The 26070-nt window shown below is 44.4% G+C and overlaps 1 protein-coding gene across 11 annotated transcripts in view; it reads left to right on the forward strand.

The window, feature by feature from the left end:
* ESRRB (estrogen related receptor beta) overlaps positions 1 to 26070 on the forward strand; it is a 151498-nt gene that overhangs the window by 53372 nt on the left and 72056 nt on the right. For 2 of the 11 annotated variants that reach the window (XM_035328231.1, XM_035328230.1), the window contains 2 exons: positions 1842 to 1942; positions 2120 to 2226. The exons of 7 other annotated variants lie outside the window; for them this stretch is intronic. Coding sequence is in view for 1 of the 4 variants with exons in the window: in XM_035328224.1 (XP_035184115.1) it covers positions 18346 to 18395 (50 nt within the window). In the remaining 3 variants the exon portion in view is untranslated. Of the gene's footprint in view, positions 1 to 1841; positions 1943 to 2119; positions 2227 to 18284; positions 18396 to 26070 lie in introns of those variants that run through there. 2 more of the 11 variants (XM_035328232.1, XM_035328224.1) reach the window with 2 other exon arrangements.

A 26070-nucleotide genomic window follows, 5' to 3' on the forward strand; every position in this document is an offset into this window, starting at 1 on the left:
TGGACTTGCAGTGTCCTGGGAGCTGGTTCATATGAAATCTGGCGTGTCCTCACTGCTTGTCAGCAAGAGGAGATTGGTTTGTGCTCAGGGCACAGCAGTGAGGCATGGTTTCCGAGTCAGCTGGAGTGCCCTAGAAGAGAAGGGAAGTTTGGCTTGTCTGCCACAAGCCAGCCTGCTAGTTGCAAAACCTGTGGCCTTCCAAGTGATAAGCTTAGAGACCTGGAGAGATGAAATCAGAGGGACTGAGGTGTTAATTTGCTTTTGCTTAGGCAGGTTAATATTTCTTTCATTGAAATCTAGATATTAGACAAGGTCTGGGGAATGCCTCTTTAAACTGTAAGAGGCTTTGTCCAGGCGGAAGCAATTAAGCTGTTTGCTGTATCTATTGTTCTTAGAGCTGGAAGCAAATGGGCTTTGAGTGAAATGTGGGAGATTTCAGTTCTGCGTTACAAAGTTTGCGTTAGCAACAGTACAGAATCATTAGAACACAGACTGAGAAGGGCTGGAAGTTTTTTCAGCTGGCTCTGAAAAACATCTGTCAACATAATGCTGCCATGGCTGATCCTCTGTTGGGACAGAGGGACACACCAACCAGCTGACATGGTCCTTGCCTTATTTTTTGTGACTCTAAGATGTGTATGATCTTGTGACCAGCTGATGCAAGCCTGAGATGGATGCAGGTGTGTGCATCAACTAAGTGTTAGCATCTGTAAGCTACCAGGATAGTACATGGAGGAATACCGGCACTCTGCTAACCCTCAGAGGCCTGCCATCCAAATGCTAATATAACCAACCATGATAAGTTTTAAAACACAATGGCAGCAGCAGTCTTCCTTTCTTAAGCAAATTTCTTAGTTTTTATCTTCAAATCTACAGCAGAGATTACTAGCACTGCCTTTTTCTACTAGTACTCCCTGTAAAATTTCATTTCAGCTGTTCATACTGCTGCCCAGCTTTAGTCATTGCTTTACATATTTTCTATACCTCTGATAGATTTGTTTGGGGAAAACTTTTGTCAAAAATAGCATTTGTTTTAAAAGACAAAAAATAGGGGTTACGCTGTGTTTTTGGATTTTGCCTTCCTTCTGTGTAAAAATAATTCAAGAAGATTTCTCTTCATAAAGCTCTAAAATTACATTTTGAAGCCCCACTGGTGGGACAGACAGGACTGTGTTGGGTGATGGGTATCAGTAAGTGGGGCCACCAAAGTAACGGGAAGATGCGGCAAGGGAGATGGGCAAATAGGTGAGGAGGGGTAGTGAATGATTACAGACAGCTGTTGAACAAGGAAGCTGGGACTGCAGATTGTAAAAGAATGGTGTTTGGGGAGATGAGATGAGAGCAAAGAAAAGGGTTGGGGTGAGGAGGCAAAGACAATGAAGAGAGTGGGCTGGGATGGTCTGGATTGGAGAAAAAGAGGCACAACTTGGGTTGAATGATCAGCAGAGCCTCTGACTCATTATTCCTCGGTAGTCATCAGGGTCTGAAATTCACCCGGTGTTTCATGCTGCTCATGTTACTCTTCACAGAGTAGAATGACCTCCTCCTGCAGCCCGTTTACTCCATTACCTTGGTAATAGCATGATGGGTCTGTCTTTTCCAATAACCCACAGAAATGTCAAATGTCATTGTGATGCTTCATGAGGGATTTTTAATTTTTTTTTTTTTTTTTTCTTCTGTAAAAGGAACAACAAACTGGAAAGGGCACTCTGAAGGGTGCTAACACAAGAACTGGAAGGTGGGGAAAGGCCAGTTATACTCTGTACATTTCTGTCAACCTGACTGTGCATCTTATACAACTCAGGTTTTAGCAACATAACTCTATGCTATTTCTTCCACAGGACCCCTGCCTCATTCACGGCATGTGATGGACCTACTCTGAGATAAATCAGAGTTGCACAGTGAAAGAGGCCATCTGTAGGACCCCCGCCTCATTTGTCAGGTGTGTAGTGAGTGAGACAAGGGACGGCAGGAGAGAAAGAGAAGCTTTTATGGCTGAGGCAGAGAAATTCTGACCTGGCAATTGACTCTCTCTGACCATTTCTATATGATAGCCTTTAAGTTTTTTAAGCAGCTGTTGTGCCAGTGGCTGTTTAATTGTGCATTCCCTGTTTTATAGTAAATCTGTTTTGATCCCAAAGGACCTACTTTACAGGAGCACTGAGTGCTTACCAGCTGCAGATGAAGTGAATGGGAATCCACTAACACAGTGCTATACAAACACAGATCAGTCAGGCCGTGTGCGTCTCAGACTCGGTACCCAGAATTAGCAAACACCTTTCACAGTGGTCCTCAATTATTCACCCATAAAATGGGAATAAAATTATCCCCTCCTTTCATAGGGGTGTGTGAAAATAAATGATCTCGGGATGGCGAAGCCCTTGGACAGTGTAATGATAAGCCCAAAGAAAAACACATGAGGAAATGAGTAAATCTCTAGAGCCAGGTTTGAATAATGTGTGGTAAATAAGGCCTGGGGCCACACCAGCCACTCTGAGCAGAAAACAGTATTTCAAATAGCTGCTTTTTGCATAGACACACTCCTTTCTGAGTACAGACTGAGGTGAGATCCTGTGGGGAAAAATATGGTTGTGTAATTAATGTCTGTAAAATAATGTGCATGTACCCAAGAGCTAAAAGTGTTTCTCACTTGTAGTAAACACAACTGTGTCATTTTCTATTTCTTAACTGCATTTGTAGTGTGCCCTATTTAATGCACAGGTTTTTTGTTTCTGTTTCGTTGCTCCTGTTGTACTTCACAAATTTATGTGCTGTAAGATGGTGTTGTCCCAGCCTCTCTGCTTGGAGGAAGTGTTTCCATTTTGTGTAGCTGCAGATCAGCTAATTGCAGGTAGTCAAAACCTGTTCATCTTAAATAGTGCGTTATCCCCAAGCTGTAATATCCACTGAGGTGCAACTTCATGTGGAAGACAGATCTGACTGTAATTTGGCTTCGTGAGCAAAAATGACACCCAAATACTGCTGTTCTGAAGAGTAAAGGAATCAGAGAGATCTGAGCTCTTAAAACCCACTAGCAGTAATTAAGAGAATAAAAACCCACATAATATTTCTGCAGAAATATGCAAGAAAGGAGAATGTCACTAGGGCTATGGAATGACTTGAAAAGTTGTTGCTGTAGTGGGAGGAGGAAGAATGACAAAACTTGAGCTCCTAGTGAAAGTACACAGAAATTTAATGCTCAAAATACCTAATTTTAGATAACCTCATTTTTGATGACTGATTATGTACATGTTTAGGAACACATTTATGGTGACCGGAATGGTAATGGAGTAGTTTTAAAATCTATTAAGTTGAGAATTTGAATGTTAATGCCAGGGTGGTTGGTGTCCAAACCTAACACTGGCTAACCTTTCTGTGCCATGTCTGATATTTTCTCTATTTGCAAGGAAAATGGTATGAGTAGTGCAAGAAGTGTATCTGTGACACACAGCCCTGACACTTTGAAGCAAGTAGAATTGTCTATTGCAAGTGTCTGAGAACTGACCATAAAATCTTTCTCTTATATTTTCATCTCTTTCCCTTCTCACAATTTCAAATACTGGAGGAGGATTCATTGTCCTATTTTGGCTGCAGAGTGTGATGCCTCTCTCAAGTACAGCTAGTGCCACTGTTGACTGGTTGATGAATTGGAAAGCACTAGTTCCCACATGTACTGCAGATAATGGTTCATTCTGGCAAGCCAATCCTATCAAACATGCTTTAGTTTGTGTAAGAGACTGGATGAGAGTTTGTTTTGCAGGGGTTTAACTGCTTGATTTTCACTCTTTTGTCAGAAAAAAATGTATTATTGGTTTAAAGAAGACGGAACAAGAAGTGATGCCAGGGTATCCAAGAGCAGGAACTCTGACAAAAATCCCTGCAGGCAGGACCTGGCACTAGTGGCCAAAGGAGTGAGGAAAGAGCAATTAAAGAAAGAATACAACAATCTGTTCTTGTGGTGGTCAGACAGCAAAATCCAGCATGTGTGCTGGGTGGGAGCCATCAACGAGAGCTGGTTTCCCCGTGGAACACACAGACCTGGACTATCAAAGTAAGCTGGGGCTGAGACAAACCAATGTTATGCCAGACATGTCAGCAGAGCTGGCCTGTTTTGCATAGGTGCCTGATCTTACCTGGCATGCTTTAAGCTCTCTTTTCTGAATGCCAGGGTGCAATATGACCCTTATGATTTAATCCGAACTGCTGTGTTTTCCCCAGGTGATGTAACTCTGGGGTATTACTTCTAACCTATGCAAAAGGGAAGACGATGCACAAAGCAGCACATTGCCAGGTGCACGGCTCCTGAGCTTGTTGCCTCAGTCACAAGCCTCTGCTCCTTGCCAGCGAGAGGAGGAAGAGAGGCTGTTGGGGGGCCCTGCGTTCCCAAAGTGAACTGTCTTTCCGTACAGTTGTTTTATTGGCAGTGCTAGTGCTCAAAAACGTGGGCACATCTGCTCTTGAAAGCATCATCTTGAGGCATCTCTGCACAGCAAGCACCTGCCCTCTGGAAAAACGGCTTAGGACAGAGCAGGGAAAATGAGCCTGAAAACAAGGGCTGGTGCCCCCCACCCTGCTGCGGCTGTGCAGGGGTAAGGTGAGGCCTTGACACTGCAAAAACTCTGTGAGTCCAGAGGGTGCGATCCTTACCATGCTCAGAGGCAGGCAAGCTGGACTCTCATTCTTTACAGACCTGCCAAGCGGAAAATGTTTATTCACTGCTCTGGATCCACGATCTAGGAGAAAAGAATAAAAGTGATTTAACCTCTAGTGTGAGAAAATCACCTGACTGAGCAGGACACAGAGGACAAATAGGACAAAGGGCTTTATCTTGACCGGACAGGAGGGATGGGGAAAGAGAGAAGAGACACAGGATCAAATTCATTAATAATTATTTATTATTAATCTTCTAATTTTTCCCTTGCTCAGATTCCCCGATTGCTGGAAGTAAAGGCTCCTCTAACTGTCTGGGTGAATCTGACATTGACTCTGTCTTTGAGATGGGGAGCACCCTCTGGTGGTTAAGGATAATCTGACATTTCCTGGGATTGGCACCCATCATCCTAAATCGCAGGAGTTAATCTGGATAGGGGGCATGGGCTGGCTTTCTGTCACTGAAGGGATGGGTGTGTGGGGCACAAATGCTCTCTCTGACTTTCTGACCCAGGAATCTGAGCTGACCCCTTGGGAAGCCTTTTTGTTCTGTGAAAACAGCTCAAGGTGTCTGTGCTCTCCCTGCCCTGCTGTCAGGCAGAAGCTCATATCCAGCATCATTCTGCTCCCTCTTGGTGAGGAGGCAGGTAGAACACAGTTTGGCTTATTAGACCCAGTAAGGACAAATGCCAGCACAGGGAGTGCTGTTCTCTGAGTCCATCCTATTGATTGTACCTCCCAAAATCACTCGTCTTGCGTCCAGAGCTCTCCCCAGTCCAGCTCTGGCTGTTTTTGCTCTGCATAGGTGCTGAAGCAGAGTACAGTCTGTTGCAGGGAGCACAGGAATTCAGCTCAGGTTTCCCTTCTCCTTCCCTAAGTGGATTAACAGGCTGAGGGGATCGTCTCTGCCTGCCTGACTCAATCTTCATTAGCTAACATGTTTCACCAGCCGCAGTCACATCCTGGTCTGGAGAGCTGTTTGACAGGAGCGGATTCTGGCCCCAGCCTCCCACAAGGGCTGTTGCATCTTCTGAGAGGGTTTTCTTGACAGCAAGTCTCTGTGAGCTGCCCTGGGAGGTAGGGATGTAGGGCTAGAGTGCTGCAAGATGTGCAGCCTTGCTCTGTGCACTATTCACTTTAACCAGTTTGCATCCTCTGCTGACAGAGAGCCCTGAGCCCCTGTGTAACACAGGTGCTGTACAAATGTCTGAAAACATTCTGTGTCTCTGGAGATACACCCACATGTTTTTTTCCTTATGTTTCCCAGCCACGGGAGGATCTTGAATGTACTGGGATATCCCTGAAACTTTTCTTAGTTGGCTATCACTTCTGGATACTCCTTCATGGGTGCAGTATTTCCTAACAAGCTGCATGCAGCTATCTCCTCTGCCCCTTCTTCTCGGTGCTGCTTTGTGGTATTCATTAATAGGTGTTGTACCCTAGCACAGGCAGTATTTTATTTTGTAAGTGATGCCACTTTCTCAGTCCAGAGAAGATCTGTTCTACACAAGGAAGCTGAACACTTAAACTTGTATCGATTTTGAGACAATCCATTTAAACTAGTGAAAATCCAAACCACGGGTGCTCTACTGCCAGTTTGAGGATACTTCATTTGGGCTCATTAGATGCCTAAACAGGTTTAGTTTCAGTAGTAATGAGTGCCTTTTGCACCTTTAGAGCTTAAAATAATCTATTTTAAATTGTACCTTGAATTATACTGCAGTCACATCATGCAAAGAAAGCCTGCAAAGAGAGGAGGCGAGCGCTGGACGTCTCTAATACCAGTGCCACCGGGGGAATCCTGTGCCCAGCAGTACAGAGGTAATGTCACCCATGCAGAGGCCTGAGTGTACCTTAGCAGGAAGGAGAGCCTCCTGGCTGTCAAAGGCCCGTCAGTGAGTGCAGATTAAGCCTTGTATTTCTGCAAAATTGAGACTCTGTGAAAGCACAGAGCATGCTGCAGAAATTGCTGTGACTGAAAGATCTCAATGGGAAGTGTTTCACAAGGAAGCAAATGTTCTCCTTTTGTTTTTGTAACCTGACAGTTGCGGCAGGGGAAGTTGGCATGCCAGACTCTGAAAGCAAGGTTGACTGGCCAGGAACAGAGTCAAAATGGACGTGTTTTTTTTCTTTTAGCAAGTTGGAAAGGAACTAAAAAAGGCAAACGAGCATGAAGGGGCAAATGACAATGCAGGCTCTGAAGGATTTGAGAACCTAAAGCTGTATTTAGCAAAATAAGGGCTGAATTGGAATTCCCAAACAGTGTGCATTAAAGTACATAAAATAATAAACCTGGCACTTGTGAACTAGCAGTGTATTTGGTGTGGCCTTGAATAGATTTTTAAGCCACTACTCAAGTCAAAGCAGGAGAGCTCCCCGGGGAGTCCTGGATCTTCTGTGTTCCAGCTCCCCTGGGAAGACCGCTCTCTGGAGCAGCCTCCCATCAGGATTAACTAGCTATCAGTGCTTAATGATGATCCTCCCAGAGTGGGAAAGAAAGGTCACAGAAACTGTGCAAATGCAACCTGTTTCTGAACAGGCAGCAAAGGAAGGTCTCTTTGAAAGGCCAAATAAGACCTGTTGCATTGCAAATGGGTCCTTTTAATATTGCCCTTTTTTGGAGGAACATAGACTGGAAGAACAAAGCTATTTTGGTGCGTTTGTGTATTTCCTGTATTTGGCAGAAATTACATTGTTTTGTATGGTGAGAAGCAGACTGGGGAGAAGACTGTGAGTTAAGACTTGCTGAGGCTCTCTCACTGTGTGCCTATCTGATGTTGAGGCTACCTTGGATCACTGATCTTGATGAAGATGATACCCTATTGTCCTTCAGTTCTTATGTTTTCAAAGGTTTCCTAAACTAGTTTATATATTCCTGAATTATTTTGCTGCCACAACTGGCTTAGCAGGAGCCTGAGCAGCACACAACAATATCCTGATTTGAGGCAGGAAGTGGTGGGGGGGAATAGCATCACTGGGGAGCAATGCAAGGGATACAGGGCAGGGAGAGCAGGAAGAAACTGGGAATGTTGAATAAAATGTGTCTAAAGCAGTAGTTCACTGTCTGCTCCTGCCCTTTTCATCTCAATCTCTGGCATCTCATCAGTAATGAATTGCAGGGAGACATGAATTGACACAGTGCAGGCTGTACCACTCATATAATCTGTTCGGCCCCCATCAGTGACCCTTTTGAAATGTTTTTCTTCTGCAGCATTTTCCAGCAAGAAATTCAGGTCATATTTGATAGTTTCCAAGCCCTGGTTCCCCTCTGTGGCTCTCTGACCAAAGTCAGGAGAGGAGGATAGTTACCAGATGTGTCTGGGCTGGTCTGTGCGTGTTTGTCTCTACAGCTCTTTTTTAGTTAGTAGTGAAAGGTCAGCTCTGAATACTGAAGGAAACTTGATGGTTTTAGGGAATAAGTCCTCCTCACCTCCCAGTTTGGGGGAACAGTAAGAAACTTTATCAGGGAAGTCTGTACTGTACCTTGAAAAAGAATTCTTGATCTCTTTCTCCATGCTGTTTCTCAATTCAGTTGTTTCCTTTTGTTTAATCTGCTAGTCCTTCCCTCCCCCTTATGTTTAGGATGTTTGGATGAGCGGTGGATGCAGACTAGAATGATGTGCTTTCTGTGCAGTTAGGATCTGGTTGCATGTAACTTCAGGGTTGCTCTATCAGCTGTGAATTGAATTGAGGTTGTCTATTGGGATTTTCAGGTCTTGGTTTTCTCATTGGAGGTCCTTCCATCAGGCAGGTCTGTTAAACACTTGCTGAGTCCCTTGAGACACTTGATCTGTGTTTAAAGGAAGCAGCTGAACCACGAGAAAAGAGAAACAGAAGCAGCTAGGTATTCGAGCACTATTGCTATGAAGGGATCTTACTGAAAGCTCTGCAGAGCTTGCATGGCACTCTGGGTGCCTGGGGCTCTGTCCCAGCAGAGACTTGTGTGATGGTCTTTCTGGCCTTTCCTGCTCTGAGAGACAGGTGATGCTTCGTGGACACTCTGGGCATGAATTGAGTTTAACTCTCCTGAGACCCAGGCCAGGAAAACCTCTGGAGGATTCTGAGCAGCCTCCTGCTCCCCAGTTCTCTTAAAGCTTCCCCAGTGGATACGCCCACCCAGGGAGAGCAGGAACTCCATAAATAAATAATCCCCTCTGTCTCTCCTGATCAGCCCAAGCAGCTGTGATTGCTCCTGAACGCCTGGGTTGCGTTCTTCTTAATGGCTTTTAAACCAATTTCACCCTCACCTGATGACCCAGCTTCTCCTCCTGTTTTTGATGGAACAATCTCTTTTAGGGAGAGGGTTTTGGGGGATATTTAGGTTGTGTCAGGAGTTTGGGGTGAGGTGAAATGTTAGCACTGCAGGTGCACCTACAGTAGACTGGCTCCAATGTGCTGCCCCATGGCTTATTCTGACAAACCTCTGTGGGGCACCTCCCCAGTTATTGCAGCTAGCATTGACCCTTGCTTGAGAGCACTGGGCACATGTGGACACCTCACAAACCTTTGATAACTCTAGCAGCACTCTAAGAAAGCATCCTGTATTTTTGGATATATTTTATTGTTGGGAGAGCTAATCACTACACACAAGTATTGTGTGCAGTTCTGGGTTCAATACTATAAAAAGAATGTTAAGATACTCGAGAGCATCCAGAGGAGGGCAACAAAGCTGGTGAAAGGGCTGGAAGGCATGTCCTATGGGGTAAGGCTAAGAAGACTTGGGTTGTGAAGCTTGGAGAAAAGAAGGCTCAGAGGTGACTTCGTTGCTCTCTACAACTTCCTGAGGAAGAGGAGTGGAGAGGAAGGTGCTGGTCTCTTCTCCTTGGAAAGCCATGATAGGATATATGGGAATGGGACAAAGCTGCACCGGAGAGCTTCAGATGGGATATTAGGAAAATTTTCTTAACCATGAGGGTGGTCAAACACTGGAACAGTCTTCCTAGGGAGGTGGTTGATGCCCCATGCCTGTCAGTGTCCAAAAGGCATTTAGAGAATGCCCTCAATAATATGCTCTAACTTTTGGTAAGTCCTGAAGTGGCCAGGCAGTTGGACTAGATGATCTTCGAAGGTTTCTTCCATCTGAACTATTCCATTCTACTGAGGCATCTGAGTGCTTATTCATTGTCCCACAGTGAGGAGGAAAAGGTTTGGGAATTAAATTCAGAGTGCAGGCTCTCAAGTTGCTTGCTCAGCTGACCTACAGCATCTCATTAGTGGGTGTTTGAGAGCTGGCCAAATATTTAGGGCTTACATCAGTATTCCCGAACTTTGTATATATAAACTGTAGTAGATTAAAAGATAAAATTAATTAATTAAAAGAAGTGGTCCTGTGTAGCAAGTATTGAATCTAAAGGTGCTTGGTATGTAGCCCTATGCAACCCCTGAAGACGTTTAATGCTTATCTGATGGCTGTCATCTTGGCATGTCTACAGAGTAGTATTTCATATTTCTGGAAGTATTAGTAATGCCTCTGCAGGCACGTGCTGGGCAGTAGGACGTGCAAGGCATGTTCTGAACATCATTACGTTGATGGGCAGTTACCCATGACATGTACTGGCACAGCCTGGAGTTGTGTTGCAGGCCAGTGGTGCTCCCTCATGGTGTCTTTGGAAGAGGCAACAGTCCAGCTGGGTGAAATGCAGCTTGCCGTGAGTATGGTTATAATGCCAAATGGGTTGTGGATTTGACTCAAATGATTTCTGGCTAATCAAGGCTGATGACCTACATCTTTGTCTTTGCTTTAACCACCGTGCTTGACCAATCAGTTTAATGGCTCTTCCTATGCAATAAGCCCAACTTGGTTTCTCCAGGTACCCTCACCTGGTACCTTCTCCCTAGGGAGCAAGGCAAGGCCCTCCCAGGTGCCACATCATTGGCTGGTTTGGGGACCTCTATTTTTGAAGAAGTGACAGTCTTTCTCTCCTATCATCTTCCTTCTGCCTTGCTTCTGTTTGGCCTCTTGGTACTCTGAAGAAGCAGCAAAGGGGAGTGCTGGCCCTGGGCTGTATGGTTCCCAGGAGGAACCTGCTAGCAACAAGCTATGGAGCATACATACGTATGTCTTGGCATACAGCCTACCCTACTGTGTTGCTTACCACATGAGTTATGAAGTATTGCCAAATGTTGATAAGCAAGGTCTAAAAGAAGAGTACTACTGATTTCATCTGACTGTAAATATTTAATGGAAGCTTGGTATATTTAACAGAGGAGCAAAGAGGTGGATGTTGGTAGTCCTTGATCATCACTACAGTAAAGGTGCTCAAGAGATGAGTGAAAGACCAAAACTACATTTTCCTTTGTAAACGCGGGGGGACCTGTTGGCTGCAGCACCAAAGTCACCCTCAGACCACATGGGCCTGAGGTTTGAGTTTGCCTTAACAGAGATAATGAAAGTAATTTTCTCTAATGCTGCCATAAGAATGGCAAAGCTGGCACCACAAGAAGGATGAAGGCATATTTGCTGAAATCCAGTGATGCGTATTTGTGTCCATCAGGAGATGGCATTATTGCTGCCCACAACTTCTTCTGGGCCAGGATCTCTGAGAAACTTAAAGACTTGTAAGTCACCTCAATAGTACTGTTACAGAGACATCTAGGAACCTGTATTTTCACACGATAGAGAGTGCTATCTTTTGGAGTACACAGGCTTGCTTAGCAGAAGTAGGGCTGATTAGTGAAGCTTCTCCTTTCCTCTGCATAGAAAAGCTTTCTGGTAATCAGCATATGTTTCCTTCTGACTGGCTACCCTCATGACCCTGTATGTGCATATATTGTATAGCTAAAGAAGACAAGTTTATATGGTTCTGAGTTGCCCTGCCACCCCTAAATAGTGTTTGTGGTATAGGTAAGGATTGGATTTCTTGTTCTTTTTCCATTTATTTTTTGAAAAAGCACCACAAAACGCTGATCATTCATGTAGGCATAGTGTGTGAGTGTTAATGACTTTTGATTTCCTAATATGCACTTTATTGCAGGTATCTGAATGAGGTACAGTTGATGGGACTCAGAAGTTAAAAGTATGTTAAGTTTGGGATAGGGTTTGTTATAACCCTATAAAAGCTATCTAATAAAATAATTTCACAACCTCAGCTGTTACTTCCAATTTGCTCTTGTCCAGAAAGTGAAATAAATGTTGTACAAATAATAAATATACTCAAGAGGGAGTTGTGAACAAATCTGTGTTGTTGTTCAGACGTTAAAGTTAGTACAGAACAAATCTTCAGCGTGTAGGTGTACTTAACTGAGCTGCTCGGAGGATCCAGAGCAGAGGGGGATTGGTGCTTTTGTGTTGCCGATACACTTGTCAGAAGGAAGCTGACCTCTGTCATGCCTGGCTTCAGCCAAACCCTGTAACCCCTTACTGTTAGAAACTGGAATATTTTGGGGCTGGAGAAGGTGACCAGAAGGGCAGTCCTGATTGTGTGATGATCTCTTTTTTTTTTTTTTTCTTTTTTTTTTTCCTCTCCAGACTGTCACACATCAGGTTTCCTAAGGTCACTTGGGATCTGCAGTTTTGTCTCACTGTTAAACACTTGTGCACAGATCCACTGTCAGTGAACTCTTCTGTATTTGGTCTGGCTGACCATGTGAAGTCAGTAGTCTTCTGTTGACTGTGCCCAGATGAGGCCAGATGGAGGTTCCTGCAGGGAAAAGAAAGCCTTTAATCCTTGCTTTCTTCATGCCATATACCCTGGATGGAAACCTTTCACGGGTTTGCTTCTTTATAATGTCCTACATCACTTTCCAAAAGGTCTGTTACCTACTCAGAGAACCCAGCTCAAGAGGAAATTGCACACATACCCACTGCTTTTTGTCACGTCGTAGAATTCAAACTGGAAATCATGGTCCACTGCAGCTGCCTTATTGCTGTTACTGAGAAAAGGTTATCTTACATGTGTTTAGGTGCATTTCAGTCACAGACTTGGAAAAATTATACTCCATCTTCACTGCTTAGCCCGTGTTGGATATATGCTTGCTAACAGGTGTAACGTTTTGGTTCCTTAAGTTCCTCTATTTTTCTGGGCTGAGGCACTCAGCATTATCAGTGCACATGCCAAAAATGCTTTAATGCTTTCCTTGCAGCATTACAATATGTAACTGTTATTCATGTTGACAAAACAGGTATTTCTTTTGAGCAGCTCAGTGGTTAAGCTGGTACAGTGAATACTGGGGTCCTCAGGTGGTTGGTTAGAGTGCATGGGAATGCAGAGTGAAGCAGCAAATCATCTTAGGGGAATGAACAAGCATCCTCAAGCATCCCCTGTTCTCCTGACCTCTCACCTTGGTCTCTTCAAATACAAAACTTGAAGCCGGTGGACTCAGGTAGGAAAGAAAATGAAGGTGTTTGATTTTGTCCCATCTGACAGGATGAACCACCATACTGGGAAAGTCATGGTTGTCATGTCTCTGCTGAAGGATCTGTGGTGGCTAAACAAGTAACTTTAAGAATCCTTAATTCCCAGTGTTGCCTCCCTACTCTTGGTAGCTAAGCAAATAGCCCAAGTGCTGCTCTGCAGACACGTGGGATTAGGGCTGGGGAAAGGTTCATTTCTGCTTTGCTGCAATTTGGAGAGAGTCTGGGAAATAGCAGTGAGTGTGCTAGTAGATGATGTGTAGCTGTCAGTTTGCATAAAATCACTTTCCAGTCAGTGTCTTGGTCATGTTCTGCTCAATCAAGGTGGCCCAACTGAGGTTTACTGTAATACATCACAAGAAACAGATCAGCAACAGGTCAAAATTTGGAGCTGGAACACAGCCCTCCTTTGAGATCATCTAAGTCTACAAGATCAATCTACTTTGGTAATTACCTACCTTTCTTGAGGAAGATTGCTGACTGCTTAGTTAAACAAGAGCTTGGCAAAGTCTGGCTGACAGAGTAGATTGACAAAACATGAAAGCAGATAAACTGTACTATTTCTGAGTAAGGAGGATGGAAGTCCATGTCAAATACACCAGCAAACTGATGATGCAAGAGAGAGATGAAGGCATAGTCCCAGGTATAAAACTTATTCTCTTGCCTCCCTCATACAAAATAAACTATTTTTCTTACTATGAGGTCTTTGAAAATCTAGAGAATAGTATCTCTTCCCATCTGGTAAAACACTCAATGCCTGCTCTTACTCTGATGCCCTGTTTTGAATTCTATAAAAGTTAATATGGCTTCTCCGAGCTTATCTTTGTGTGTGTATCTGGGCACTTTCATCTGGGATGCCAACAGGAACATGTTCTGCTCTGGAAACAGAGCTTGTCCTGCTATGAACACTGCAAAGATGAAAGCAGGCGTGGATGGACAAAAATCAGCACTGACCCTCCAAAAGTAGGGGTAATTCAAAGAAAGTTTTAACTTCTCACTAATGATGGAGGGATTACGTCTGTCTTAAGGCTGCTAACATTTCTGTATCTGAACATGGAACAGGAAAAAGTCAGAACTTAATGAAAGGTCATGTTTTGGGGATAGCGAATTCCAAGTTACAGCAGGACAGTAAGGGTTAAGATACATATTCAGAGCCATGCTGTGCTGCAGATTTGCTCAGATTGATCTTGGGCAAGTCACATAACCTCTTTATGATATGATTTGACATCTATAGGTTGAGAATTATTGTTTCCAAGACTAGGTAATGCTTGAAGCATGTTTTAGGATGTTCAGATGGGCAGTTATTTAAAAATAACACTGTGAAAACTATTTTCTGCTTAAATAGATGTTGAGCTTAGCAGTGATGGTGGTGATGCCTTTTAGATGGAGTATATTGTTCAGGAGGCCAATTAAGAGTTTTTGGAGGAAACAAAAATCAATATGGAGCTTGGTGGAGAACAACAAATTGTGTTTGGTGGGGAGAGGGAACTGTTTTATGTAGGCATAGTAAGGGAAAATAGAACTGAGCCCCAAAACAAAGGTTGTTTTGTCCACATGGTTTGAGTCTGTATCTGAGATAGGTGGAGCAAGGGGATGATATATGTGGGAGTGGTGAATGCCCACCAGTGAGCAGGGACTTGTGCTCAGAGGACCCAAGTTTCTCTGCACAGTTACTAACCTCCTTGCAAAGCAGAGGGATCAGGGCATGCAATGCAGTAACTTCTGTGAAGCCCAAGCAGTACTATTGGCCTCTGAAGTGTAAAAGGGTTGTCTTCTAAATTCATCCCAATGGTCTCTGGGTAACTGTTGTTTCCTTAAATGAGTTGGAAGCTGGGAAAGGCTTCTTATTGAGCTCCTCTTTCCCCACCAGACAAGACAAGAGTGTGTCTAAACAAGTCTGTCTGCCCATCTTAGCCCTCCTAATTCTGTATGGTTTTTGCCCTGTGTACCTCCTTGTACCTCCTCATTGACTTCCTTGTGAGAATACAATAGTATGGCCTTCTTAAAAGGAAAAAAAAATAATAATCCCAAACCCTTGAAAGTAACTGGATATCTCCTTCTGCTGTATTTATTCACAAAAATAACCTTATCAACTCATAAAATCAGGTTTGTTTGGCATGATTTGCAAGTTGCTCCTATATTAGTCCAAATGAAATTTCTGTCAGTCAATCAGTCAGCTTGCTGGAAAGTTGATCATTATTTCCATAATAAAAATTGGAGGGGAAAAAAAAAAAAGTAAAAAAGCTAATCCATCAAAAATAGCATAGTCATTAAAAGCTGGGGGGAGAAGTTCTAAAGAAGTTTTTAATCTGTCGTCTCTTGGAAGAAATGGCGAAAGTACAAAAGATGTCTTTGCAATTCTTGCTTTCTGCCCTGGGAGGGGGGGGTTTGCATGGCTCAAAGACCTGGTGCTGCTGCAGCTCCATCTGTGCTTGGGCTGGGCTCTGTCCTAGGCTAGCACTGATGGAAAGCCCTTGCTCTGCATTGGGATCGGTGAGAGAAGAACTGGGGGCCTCAACATCCAGAGGCTGCCTTATGATTGTTATCCCACCAGGTCGCACTTACCAGGACAGAACTTGGTCAGGCCAGCAAAGGAAGGCTGTGCTTGCAGGGGCAGCTTGCTTTTCTGTTGTGTGCGCCATTCTGCCTTGTATTTACCCAAACTGAGACTTCTGGCTTTCAGATCTGGCAGCCTAATCTGAGTCCTTGTTCTGGCTATTTTTTCACAATGCACATTAGAAGGGAGGCTGTGTCGGGATCAATGTTTCCTTCTTTGTTCTTGGGGGGGAAGAGAATTTGGCAAAAGCTGTGAGAAGACCTCAAGCAAGCAGGGGGCTTGCAGAGGACGCTGAAGCCTCCTGAAGTTCCAAAGCCAGCCCGCAGGACTCTTGTCCCCTTCCATAAGGAATTCAAGCTCACAGGTCAGGCATGGCCGGCAGCGATAATTCCTTTCCAGCCTTCTGAGAAAGGAAGAGCCAGGCCTTTGCACAGCTCCTCTCAGGGTGGGGAAAGTGCCATTTGTTTGTTTGCACTGGGTCAGAAGAGATTAATGTTACATTTCTGCACCACTCTGTAAATACCCACCTTACCCGGGGAGTTCTCTGTCAGCAGCAGCCCATTTCCAGAGCACAAACCCACCATTGTGCTGCCCGTATCAGTTAATTCGGCCCCATGGACCTTGTGCCAGGCGATCACATGGGCCCCTGCTTGCCTCACCTCGGCCTGGATAAAATTTAGAGAGCCAAATTAAAACACCGGCTGCTGGGCGAGCAGAACCTGCCTGCCGGGCCATTCCCCCGGTCTCCCATTCACTGAGAGCCCACCCCAGTCTGTGCACACCTGGGATGCAGCTGGGGAGCATCTTTCTGGAAAAAAAAATCACTTTCAGTCAAAACCAGCTCCCTGCAAGCATCCTGGATGCTCTTGGGCTGTAGCCTATCTGGGTCCTGGCCCTGTGTGCCTCCCCAGCCTCCAGTGCTACTGCACATCGGGACCACCCTGGTGCTGGTTTCCTCCTCCTTGCCTCTCTTTGAATCAGGTGTTCCCCAGCATGGATGGTGAGACTCTTCTCGACAGTCTTCGGCCCTACTTGTGCTGCCCCCAAGCCCTTGTCTTCTGCCTCGTTATAATTTAAAGCATCTTAGAGTGCTGATGTATCACTTGGGTGTGCAAAGACGTGTGTGTACATTTCCATTCGCTTTAATCCTGCTTCCTGGAAGGATGTATGGTCTGAATTTTGCGTCACCTGAAGCATTCAGGTGAGCAGATTCTGCCGTGCTTATAAAACTGTGGATGGGTCCTTGCTCTGTCTCCTAGTATCTGCTTTCTGTAACTTCTTCGCAGAAGCCTGCCACCATAACAGATTTCTCATTTGTGTCGCTCCGTTCTGATATCCTTAGGCTGCCTTATCTTCAGGGAAGTTGATCAGTCACCCAACTTGTCCCCCACAGCTGGGGGGCACACCAGGGCATACCATTGCTCTGTGTGGTATTTTTGTTGCATTTTCTATAGTGGCTAAGATCTCTGGTAGATGGTATAGTGCGGTGAAGGAGATGGTTTGCACTGGCCGTGACTTTGACCATTCCTCTTTTTGGAATATGATCTGCTTCAAGTTTCTACAAATACTGATCAGACTAAAACTTTTTGTACAAAAACTTTTTGTACAATTTAGTGCTTGCTGCCACTGAACCACAGTGCCTTTTCTGCTTTGCTGTACAGGCCCCCTCATCTGAAAAGCTCTGGGAGCTCATTGCTTCTCCCGGTGTGTTACATTCACCTCAGCTTAGATCCTGTGTCTTGTATTAAGGAATAACCTTTTAGCTCCAGCACTTTTTGTTTGTTTGATACAGGAGAGCAATGTCTTAAGGTGTTTGTATTTCCCACTTAAAAAGGCCTCTAGTTTATCAGTGAAGGTAATTTCGATATATTTGACTGATTTATAAAGGTGAAGTGTGGAAGGGGGGACAGGTGAGGTTTGCATGAATGCAGGTGGGCAGGCGAAGGGTTGGCAGCAGTGGCCAGGTACCGCCTGTAGGACACCTCTGCGTGAGCTGGGCTGTCAGTGCTTGTGTCGGAGAGGCTTGTGTGCTTCTTCAGCGAGATTCCTGCGTTATGGTATCACCGTGGTACGTGCAGTGAAATCGTACAGGTGTGAAAACGCGCGTGGGAATTGTGAGACCCCCTGACCGAAGGCAGCCCGTGGTACAGGCAGAGCTTCCGAAGTGCCTTCCACGCGGAGAGCTGCGTGTGCCGCGGCTGCACGTGTGGGGCTGCTCCCACGGCACACGCGTGTGCCCGGGGCCGCACGCTGCCACCCCAGCGCCCCTCCCGGGGACCGAGCGGGCACACGCGTGGGGCCGTGCCACGCGTGGACAGGGCTGCGGGCTGCTGTCCCCGGGGCGCCAACGCCGGCCCTGCCCCGGGGAGCGCGGCGCCTGCGGGCCCGCTGCCGGCGCCCCCCCGGCCCCCCCGGGCCGTGCCTCCCCCAGCCGCCCCGCAAGCCCGGCCCCCGCTCGGGAGCCAATGGCCGCCCTGCCGGCTCCTGCCGGCTCCCGGCGTTAAAGCTACAGCGGGGCTCGGGCCGGACAAATCCCCCGTGGCCGGGTCCTGCGCGCCGCCCGCCGCCCGCCTCCCGCCGCCGCTCCGTGGCCGCCCGGCAGGGAGCTGCCGCCCGCTCCGCCGGGCTCGGCCACTTCGCTCCTTCCCCCGCGCCGTCTCCTGCCTGCCTGCCTTTTTTTTTTTTTTTTTTTTTTTTTTTTCTTCTTCTTTCTTTTCTCTCTCCTTATTTTCTTTATTTTTATTTTTAATTTTCTCCTCCGACCGGGAATGCTCAAACTGGACTGATGGACATTTCCGAGCTGTGCATCTCCGACCCGCTCGGCTACCACAACCAGTGAGTGTGCCGAGCCGAGCCGTGCCGTGCCGTGCCGTGCCGAGCCGGGGGCGGGCAGGGGCCGGCGGGACGGGACGGGACGGGACGGGGCAGGGCAGCGACCCCCAGCCTGGCCGCCGCCGGGGGGAGCGCCCGGGGCTGGCCGCGTTGGGCTCTCGCCTCCGTTGGGCTCTCGGCTCCTGTCCGTGCAACTTGGGGCCGCGATGCCTCAGCTGGGAGCCGGCTGCTAGCGCTCAGCGCCGCGGTCCTGCCGGCGCAGTTTGACTTTCCGTCGGTGCCGGGGTTTTTTATTAGATGAGTTACTGCCAGGCGTCTGCAAGGAGATGTGCGTGGGAAATTGCAGGAAGTGGGCGCGTTTTCTTTCTTTCTTTCTTTCTTTCTCTTTTTTTTTTTTTTTTTTTTTTTTTTAAAGAAAAAAAAGAAAAAGAAAAAATAAAAAAAGAAAAAGAGACCGTTTTTCACCTGAAATCCCCTCTGGAAATGTACTTTCCCACGGCTTTCTATTCGGGTAGCCTGCCCTGCGAAAGAGTGGAGCAAGCTGGAGGGCTGGCGAGCAGGCAGGCATCCCGAGCTGGGACCGCTGGCACACACATACCTTAGCACCTGCTACTGCTCTTTGTATTCCGAACTGGGCTGTGCCTGCCGATGCCGCGTTCAAAACCACTTTAACGTGCTAAGTTTGGCTCGATCCTTTCGGGGAAGTTAGGAAACAAGGCGAAATCTTTTCAGCGTTTGTATCCAGCTGGCTGGAACGATTCATTTCCACACGCGTTTCTCCGCTCCGATAAATCTCAGCCTGAGCTGAGACCCCTTTTGTGTGCTTGCATGTTAATAATCCGTGTGTCACCTATACAGGTTCTGTGGTGTCATCAGAGGTGGGAGTGAAGCAGTTTTGTCTCATTGCTTTTGTTTTCAGAAGAGCACCTTGTATTTAGTAAAATGTAAACACTTAAACCCCCCACAATGATACTTACCTCTCTTGTCTTATTACAGCTGTCTTTTACCTGTCTCTCTGTCTCATTTGCCTATGTTCCGTCTGTCCTTATACACATTTCTCCTTCTTTTAATCCCCTGCTTCCAGCAGTTTCATTAAAATGAGACTTAGTTTTGTTAATACAAATTAATAATCTAACCCATGTGATTTTCCTTTCCCCACTGGTGCTTCACTTGTGGCTGCTCCATTTTGAATTAAAAATAAACAAACAGTTTCTTAAGGGAAATGTATTCCGCATGCCGCTGGGAGTCTTGTAATATTTAGTCAAAAATAGAAAGTGCATTTACCTTCATTACAAAACAAAACAAAAAAATAAACAAAATGCCACAACCAAAAGCTAGATCATTATCACTTACTGTGTTGTCTGTTAACTTTTTCCTTTTATTTGTTCTACTTTGGGAATTGAGAAAAAGAACTCAAACAACATGAAAACAATAAGAAAGAATCTGCGTGGGGGATTACTGTTCACCCCTGCTACTTCGCCACGGGCTCCCAGGCAGCTCCCAGTAATGTCAAGGGCGCCTTGCCCATGTTCACAACTCTTTGGCTGCAGAGCAGACAGATGAAGGTGGCCCTGGGGAAAGTGCCACTGAGCCCCTACAGCTTTACAGTAGGCATGGAGGGCTGAATTTTGAGATGAGAAAGTGTCGGAGTGCTGTCAGTTTAGAGAAGTGCTTGGCTTGGTTCTGTGTGCCAGCTATCCTTTTTTTAACATTGCTGAGGCTGGGGAAGGGAGACCAAGAAATATGAATTAAAAATCTTGATCCCTCTCTCTTTTTTTTTTTTAATTAGATGAGTATAGCTATGATGCAGGGAAATATGGCTAAGTCTGAAAAAAAGTTATTGAGAGAAGGAAAAGGTATGAGAAGCCTTAAAAACACAGTGTAATTAAAGGTGTATGTGCAGTGTGTCAGGTGCTGCTTTGGTTTACATTTTGGTTTTGTTGAGGTTAGATTTCGGATAGCATTCTTATAGCTGAGGGTAAAAGTTGGTCCAATATATACCTCTTTAGCCATTTCTTCCTCTCACTGTAAGACAATTAAATTGTCAACATATCACATAAATACAGGGATTTTAGTTGTGCCTGGATTGCTACCTAGTTGTGTGAGCGTATTATCCTTATGGAACTGATCTACTCATTGTTCTGACTGCTGGGCTTTTTAGCCACTAAAAGGACTTTCGTAGTTATTTTCCTCATTAAAAAAAAAAAAAAAAAGTGCTTTAAATTATGTGTGCAGCATTTTTAGTCAAATTAAACCTTAAATTAAGAGTGAATTTAAAAATATTGCAAACTACCTCTTCTCGTTTAGTTGCTTGTTAGGCTATAGGAAATAACGGGGGGAAGAGAAGTGGACGTGGTCACTCAATACGGGATCCATACAGTTACCTGGAAACTGTATTTCACCTTGCAATTATTGAGAGAGAGAGAAGAGAGAGAATGAATAGGGCAAAGGAGAGGCAAAGTGACTCCCTTCACCTTGGAGTTTAAGAACTTAATGTTTGTAACAGACCCATGACTGAACAAAAAGTATCTGAGCAAAGGAATTCACTGTCCCTGATTGTGCTCTTTAGGTTTTGGATTTGTCTTCCTGAAGCAGTGAAAGTTCCCTTTCCTCTGCCTGTGTGTGTTGAGCTGAATGCCTACACCAGGAACCTGAGGAAGTTCTGGTCAGTGAGTTGTGTGGTTTCCCTCAGTGCAGGGTCTTGTAGTGAGAGTAAGAAAACGCTTATGCATAATTCTGACCCTCCGTGCATGTGTCCTACGGCGGTGTACGTGTTTGGTTTCTCGTACAGGAATCCACGCTTAAGCAACCACGTCCTACCTTTTGGTGCTGACTTTTGGACAAATTATTCCTGGGGTAGGTGGTGCAGCTCCAAGGAAGAACCTTTTGTATGAGTTCGAATTGGGAAACTAACAAAGGCAACGATTTGTACCTGCGGTTTGTCTCTCAGGTGAGGCATATGGCGAGAATACATTAGTTACACTGTGCTGACAACGTCTGTCTGCAGTACGGCGGGAAGGGAACGCGCGTGCAGGCACCAGGAATATGCACCCGGACATAACAAATATGGGGTTATATTCACACAAACGCAAGTGTGCATGTAGAAATACCTATGTGTAGCTATATGCACATGCATACAGTCATGCTGAATATCGGTGTTACGTGTATCTCGTATACAAAGCTGAGGCTATTTCAGAGGGGAGTGAAATAAGGCAGTTTTACTTTTTTAGCTTAACTTCCATGTCCCAGAGATTTTTTTTCTGCCTAGTTAGATTTGCTACTAGAAACAGAGATGGCAGTTTTGTAGTCCTATCAGTATTTCTAATTAATATTCTACATGACAGACAGAAACTGACCAAGTAACCATAATGAAGGGAAAATAAAAATCATTGGCAAATAAGGGCATCCTGCCAGATGCTATGTCTCTTACACTGTTTCCTCTGATGTACAAGAAAGACACATGAGTCACTGATCTGATAAAAATGAAAATTATTTTATGAGCAGAAGGAAAAGTTGAAAGGGATGTCTGATATATTTGATAGAGAGACGGAAAGGTATAACACTGGAATTTTAAGTCAATGAAAGACCAAATTCCGGACTCTGCAGAAGAGAATTGACGAAGTTGTTGTCACTGACTCTAATGCACTGACTGAGGAAATGTGACTTAATTTGAGAGGTTACTGGAAATGTCCGTATTCTGTGAATGGGAGGAAATCTGAGTCAGAGAAGCTGAATGCAATGGTCTGCTCTGACTGTCTCTGAAAATCTGGGATAAGGAGGAGTTGTTAACTGGGGAGAATGGGGAGGGAGCTGTGGGTTTTATTGACAGACTGAATTGAAAAACCTCTGTAAGGGAAATGGCCTAGTTGCGGGGTTCCTGACTAGGTTCCCATCACAGAATGGGGTCTTGGTACACTAAGCGTATTGAGCACAAGGCTGATGAGGAAATTGGTACCTTCACAGCATTTGTATCAACTTTTCCCTCCTCTTCCAATTCCGTTTGTAAAAGTAAAGATGGTCTAATCATTATCAATTATTGAGAAATATGGAAAGATCAATATATTTTAAAAAAATAGGATTTTTTCATTGCATTGATTTGAAGTAATCAATAAATATTGCATTTAGCCTGAGAGGGGAAAGACTTAGGAGCAATTGCATCAGAGAAAGTTGCTGTGGCAGAGATTTCACATCCCGTTTTCTTCCTCTCCCAGAGAACGTTGCTCTATCCTTGGTGCCCTTTTTGCTGTTACTCCCTAGCCCTGTTTCTGCTCTGCTTCTACTGCTCAGAATTTCACATCACTTGAAATATCCCATGTTTTTCAAATGATTTTAGTTCGGTAAGAAGTTCTGTTGTGCATTATATCAGTGGGTCTCTGTCACTTTTGCCAGGGCTCAAAGGACACAAGCGCTCTTAGCTGATGGAAGAAGGGAGAAGGTAAAGGGCTTAAAGCTGAGACCAGATGAACTTCCCAATTTCTGTGGGGCCGGGGTAGAATTGCTTCAGAGTGGAAAAGTAGAAAAAGATGGTGACAAGCCTTGGACCTAAAAGCCAAAATCCTTTCCCCAGCTTCTTCGAATTCCTGCCTCTCAGTTTAGGAGTCGGGGGTCGTAGCAGCCACTGGTGTTACAAGCCATAGTTCCATCGCAGATTGCGGAGACTGGGAAATTCTTCCCAGTAAGACCTATTTTTTATTCCACGGGTCTACTGACGTTAACTTTACAGGCAGAACACAACAGAATTTTTAGTTTGTGCACTGTGAGGAAGTAAATTTAGCATCTGTCCAGTACCCAGCAGTGAGGTTCCTAGGTAATGCTGCTATAGAAACTGGGGGAAAAAAAAGCAAGATCAGAGCTTCCACAGAAAACTGTGAATCAGATGGTTGTTTGTGTAGCGAAGGGAATTAACAAAGAAGATATTAGCACTACTCATTCATGGTGACCTTGTTGAAAATAGGAAAATCTTGATTTCTTTCAGTCTTCTGAGTATTGGCTGCTTTTGAGTTGGGAATGTAGTCATCTCTGCGTGGCTTGCATGTGCAAAGTGCTTGGTGCCTGCCACCAGGAACAGCACGTAATTTAGTTTTATTTATTACTAATAGTTCTTCAGCTGGTGAGTTTTACTTATTAGGAATTAAATTGTATAGTAACTTCCTCTGAGTCTTTGTCCATCCTTTCTATGCTGCCTCTCTCTCAGGCTTTGCCCTGACTCTTCAGAGCAAGAGAGGTGCCCACAAAATGATCCTTGCCTCTGGAGCACAGTGTACTTTGCTTCTTCCAGGGCTCACGAGTGTGGCTGCTGGCACTGACTGTCTGTGAGGAGAAACATGCCTGCTCAAGGTGGAACGTACTGTATATTAATATATTTGTCATGTTTGTAATTGCAAATGTAATTAGCAAACAAGCTCTTGGGGATTGAGGACTTGAAACTTTCACTGCACATCGTTTGACCCCATCTTGACCAGACGGGAGCTTGTATGCCACTGTTAACCCTTGCTGCTCTTGCGAAGAAATGCTCCTTTTGGTCTGACTGCTGCTAAGTTTGCTGTTTGGTAGGTGTCTTTTTTTTTTTTTTTTTTTTTTTTTTCTCTATGAGCAGCTTTGTACCTGTATTTGCTAATACCTTCTTTTATTGTGATGGCAAGCGCTTATGTTTCTCCCGCAACGCACGCACTGATACTTTCTCTCCTAGCATTTCTGACACAGTCTGGAAAGCATTCTGCAATGCCCTTTGTGAAGAGCACTGTGTACCAGTAAGTGCTTTTGCATACTGAGCTGTTCAGTGCATTCCTATCACCACAGGCAACGTTACTATTCAGTGCCCCTTGCACTTCGCAGAGACAACTTGCGAAAAGCAGGTGGCAAGCTGTTATCACACAACCTGCGATGGCTCTGTGTCCCTGCTGAGCTGGAATTTTCTTGCACTCCCTTTCTGAATGGGGGAGGAAAAAATGGATAAAAAATCCTGTTCATTTTGTGGAATCCCAGCAAATCTCCATACAGTTACCCTTAGGCTGACTTTGTCGTCCTACAAAAAAATATTCCTGCTCCATAAGGATTTAGTGAATAGCACAGAATCCATTCATAAAGTCACAAATGTGTGTATATAAAGAAAAGAGGACTCTCTTGCTTTTTCATGCAAATATCAACTTGTTTCTTTTATTTTTCGTTTTCAAGATAAGACTGAAGTTGTAATAAAATGGCAGTGGTAGTACTGTTCTTGTTTTGGAAAGGGCTTTATTTATTCTTGCATTTTTGTGTATGTTTGAGGAAATATATTAACCATAGAGATGTGTGGCTGTTTTCATACAATTTTTGTTGTGGCTGTAAGGACATCTCACAAATATTGCATCCTGTTGAAAGCTGGCAAGGAAAAGGAAGCCTGTTCTAGTTTGTTCTTGGTAGGGTGAGAGACACTGATGAGAACCCCTTACCTTCAGTCCAGATTTTCCTTTTCCAATCCTTGAAATGCTGTTGGATTTACAATGTATTTTAAGGGTCCTATATTTTTCTTAAATTAGGAAAGCCTATAATGTAGTAGGTGGGAGTGTGTCTGGGACCTCCAGTTCAGAGTATCCTGCGTAAAGATAGGAGACAATGTCTTATCATAGTACCTTTTGTTTTGCATTGATTGTCTATTTTACTGCAGCTGTTTTTACATGAAGATGTCTTGTTGCTCTGTGTCTACTCTTCTGAAAGGCTGCTGGTACATATGGCATATTAAGAAGTGTTATTTTCTAATTTTTCCCCTTTTTCTCCTGGCACTTTAAAGTTCCCTTTAGTAATAATGGCCCTCAATCTCCGGTGATGGAGCCGTCACCGTGAACAATGCTGGTGAGTGTATTGTCTCGCTGTCCTTTTACTCAAAAGAAAGGTCAAAAGAACAGCTTTAAAAAATGTTCAATTCTCCTGTTATGATTTTGCATATGGAGGTGGTCATTTTTAGAATGTGCGAACACTTGGGTGAAAATAAGACAGGAATACGATTTTCTATCAGTTGCCGCTGGTACATTTTTAAAAACACGCTGATGTGAACAATCACAAACCAGGTTTCTCACTGAAATTTACACCATTTTGTATATTAAAATATTAAAGGACGCTGCAGAAATATTGTTCAACGGTTTTTATTTTTCTGTAGTCTTCTGTGTATTTTTTTTTATTCAGTCAATCTGACAACTTTCTCATTCTCAGCCATATTATTTATTTCCTGATGTAAGAAATTATGCCATCTAGATGAGATTTTCACAGATTTGGCAACATGACGAGGGAGAATATAGAGTGTTACTGATTTCAGGGACTTGATTTAGATTTTTTTTCTGGTGCACAGAGGCAGAATTAGCCTTTATAGGTTTTTAATGTATACATTTCCTTTATACTTTGCTTTTTATTCTTTAAAGCAATCTTCAATTTATACAGAAATTTTAAGGAATTTTAGTGTTTTTATTTTTCTTTGTTTCAGGACTATGTATGGCATGCAAATGCCATCTAGTTTTAAACAGTTCAGAAAGTGCTGTAGAGGAATAAGAGGTATTTAATTCTCTTGAACAAAAATTCAGTTCTTCAGCCTTTTTTCAGACTTACAGGATGTTGCTTCTACATTTTGCTTCTGAGTTTGATTTAGTTACTTTGTAGTTTTTGTGTTTCTGCTGATAGAGTTTTTTGGGTCCTTTTTGGAGACTAA

This window comes from Oxyura jamaicensis, chromosome 5 (assembly GCF_011077185.1).
Source record: "Oxyura jamaicensis isolate SHBP4307 breed ruddy duck chromosome 5, BPBGC_Ojam_1.0, whole genome shotgun sequence".
Lineage (NCBI taxonomy): Eukaryota > Metazoa > Chordata > Aves > Anseriformes > Anatidae > Oxyura > Oxyura jamaicensis.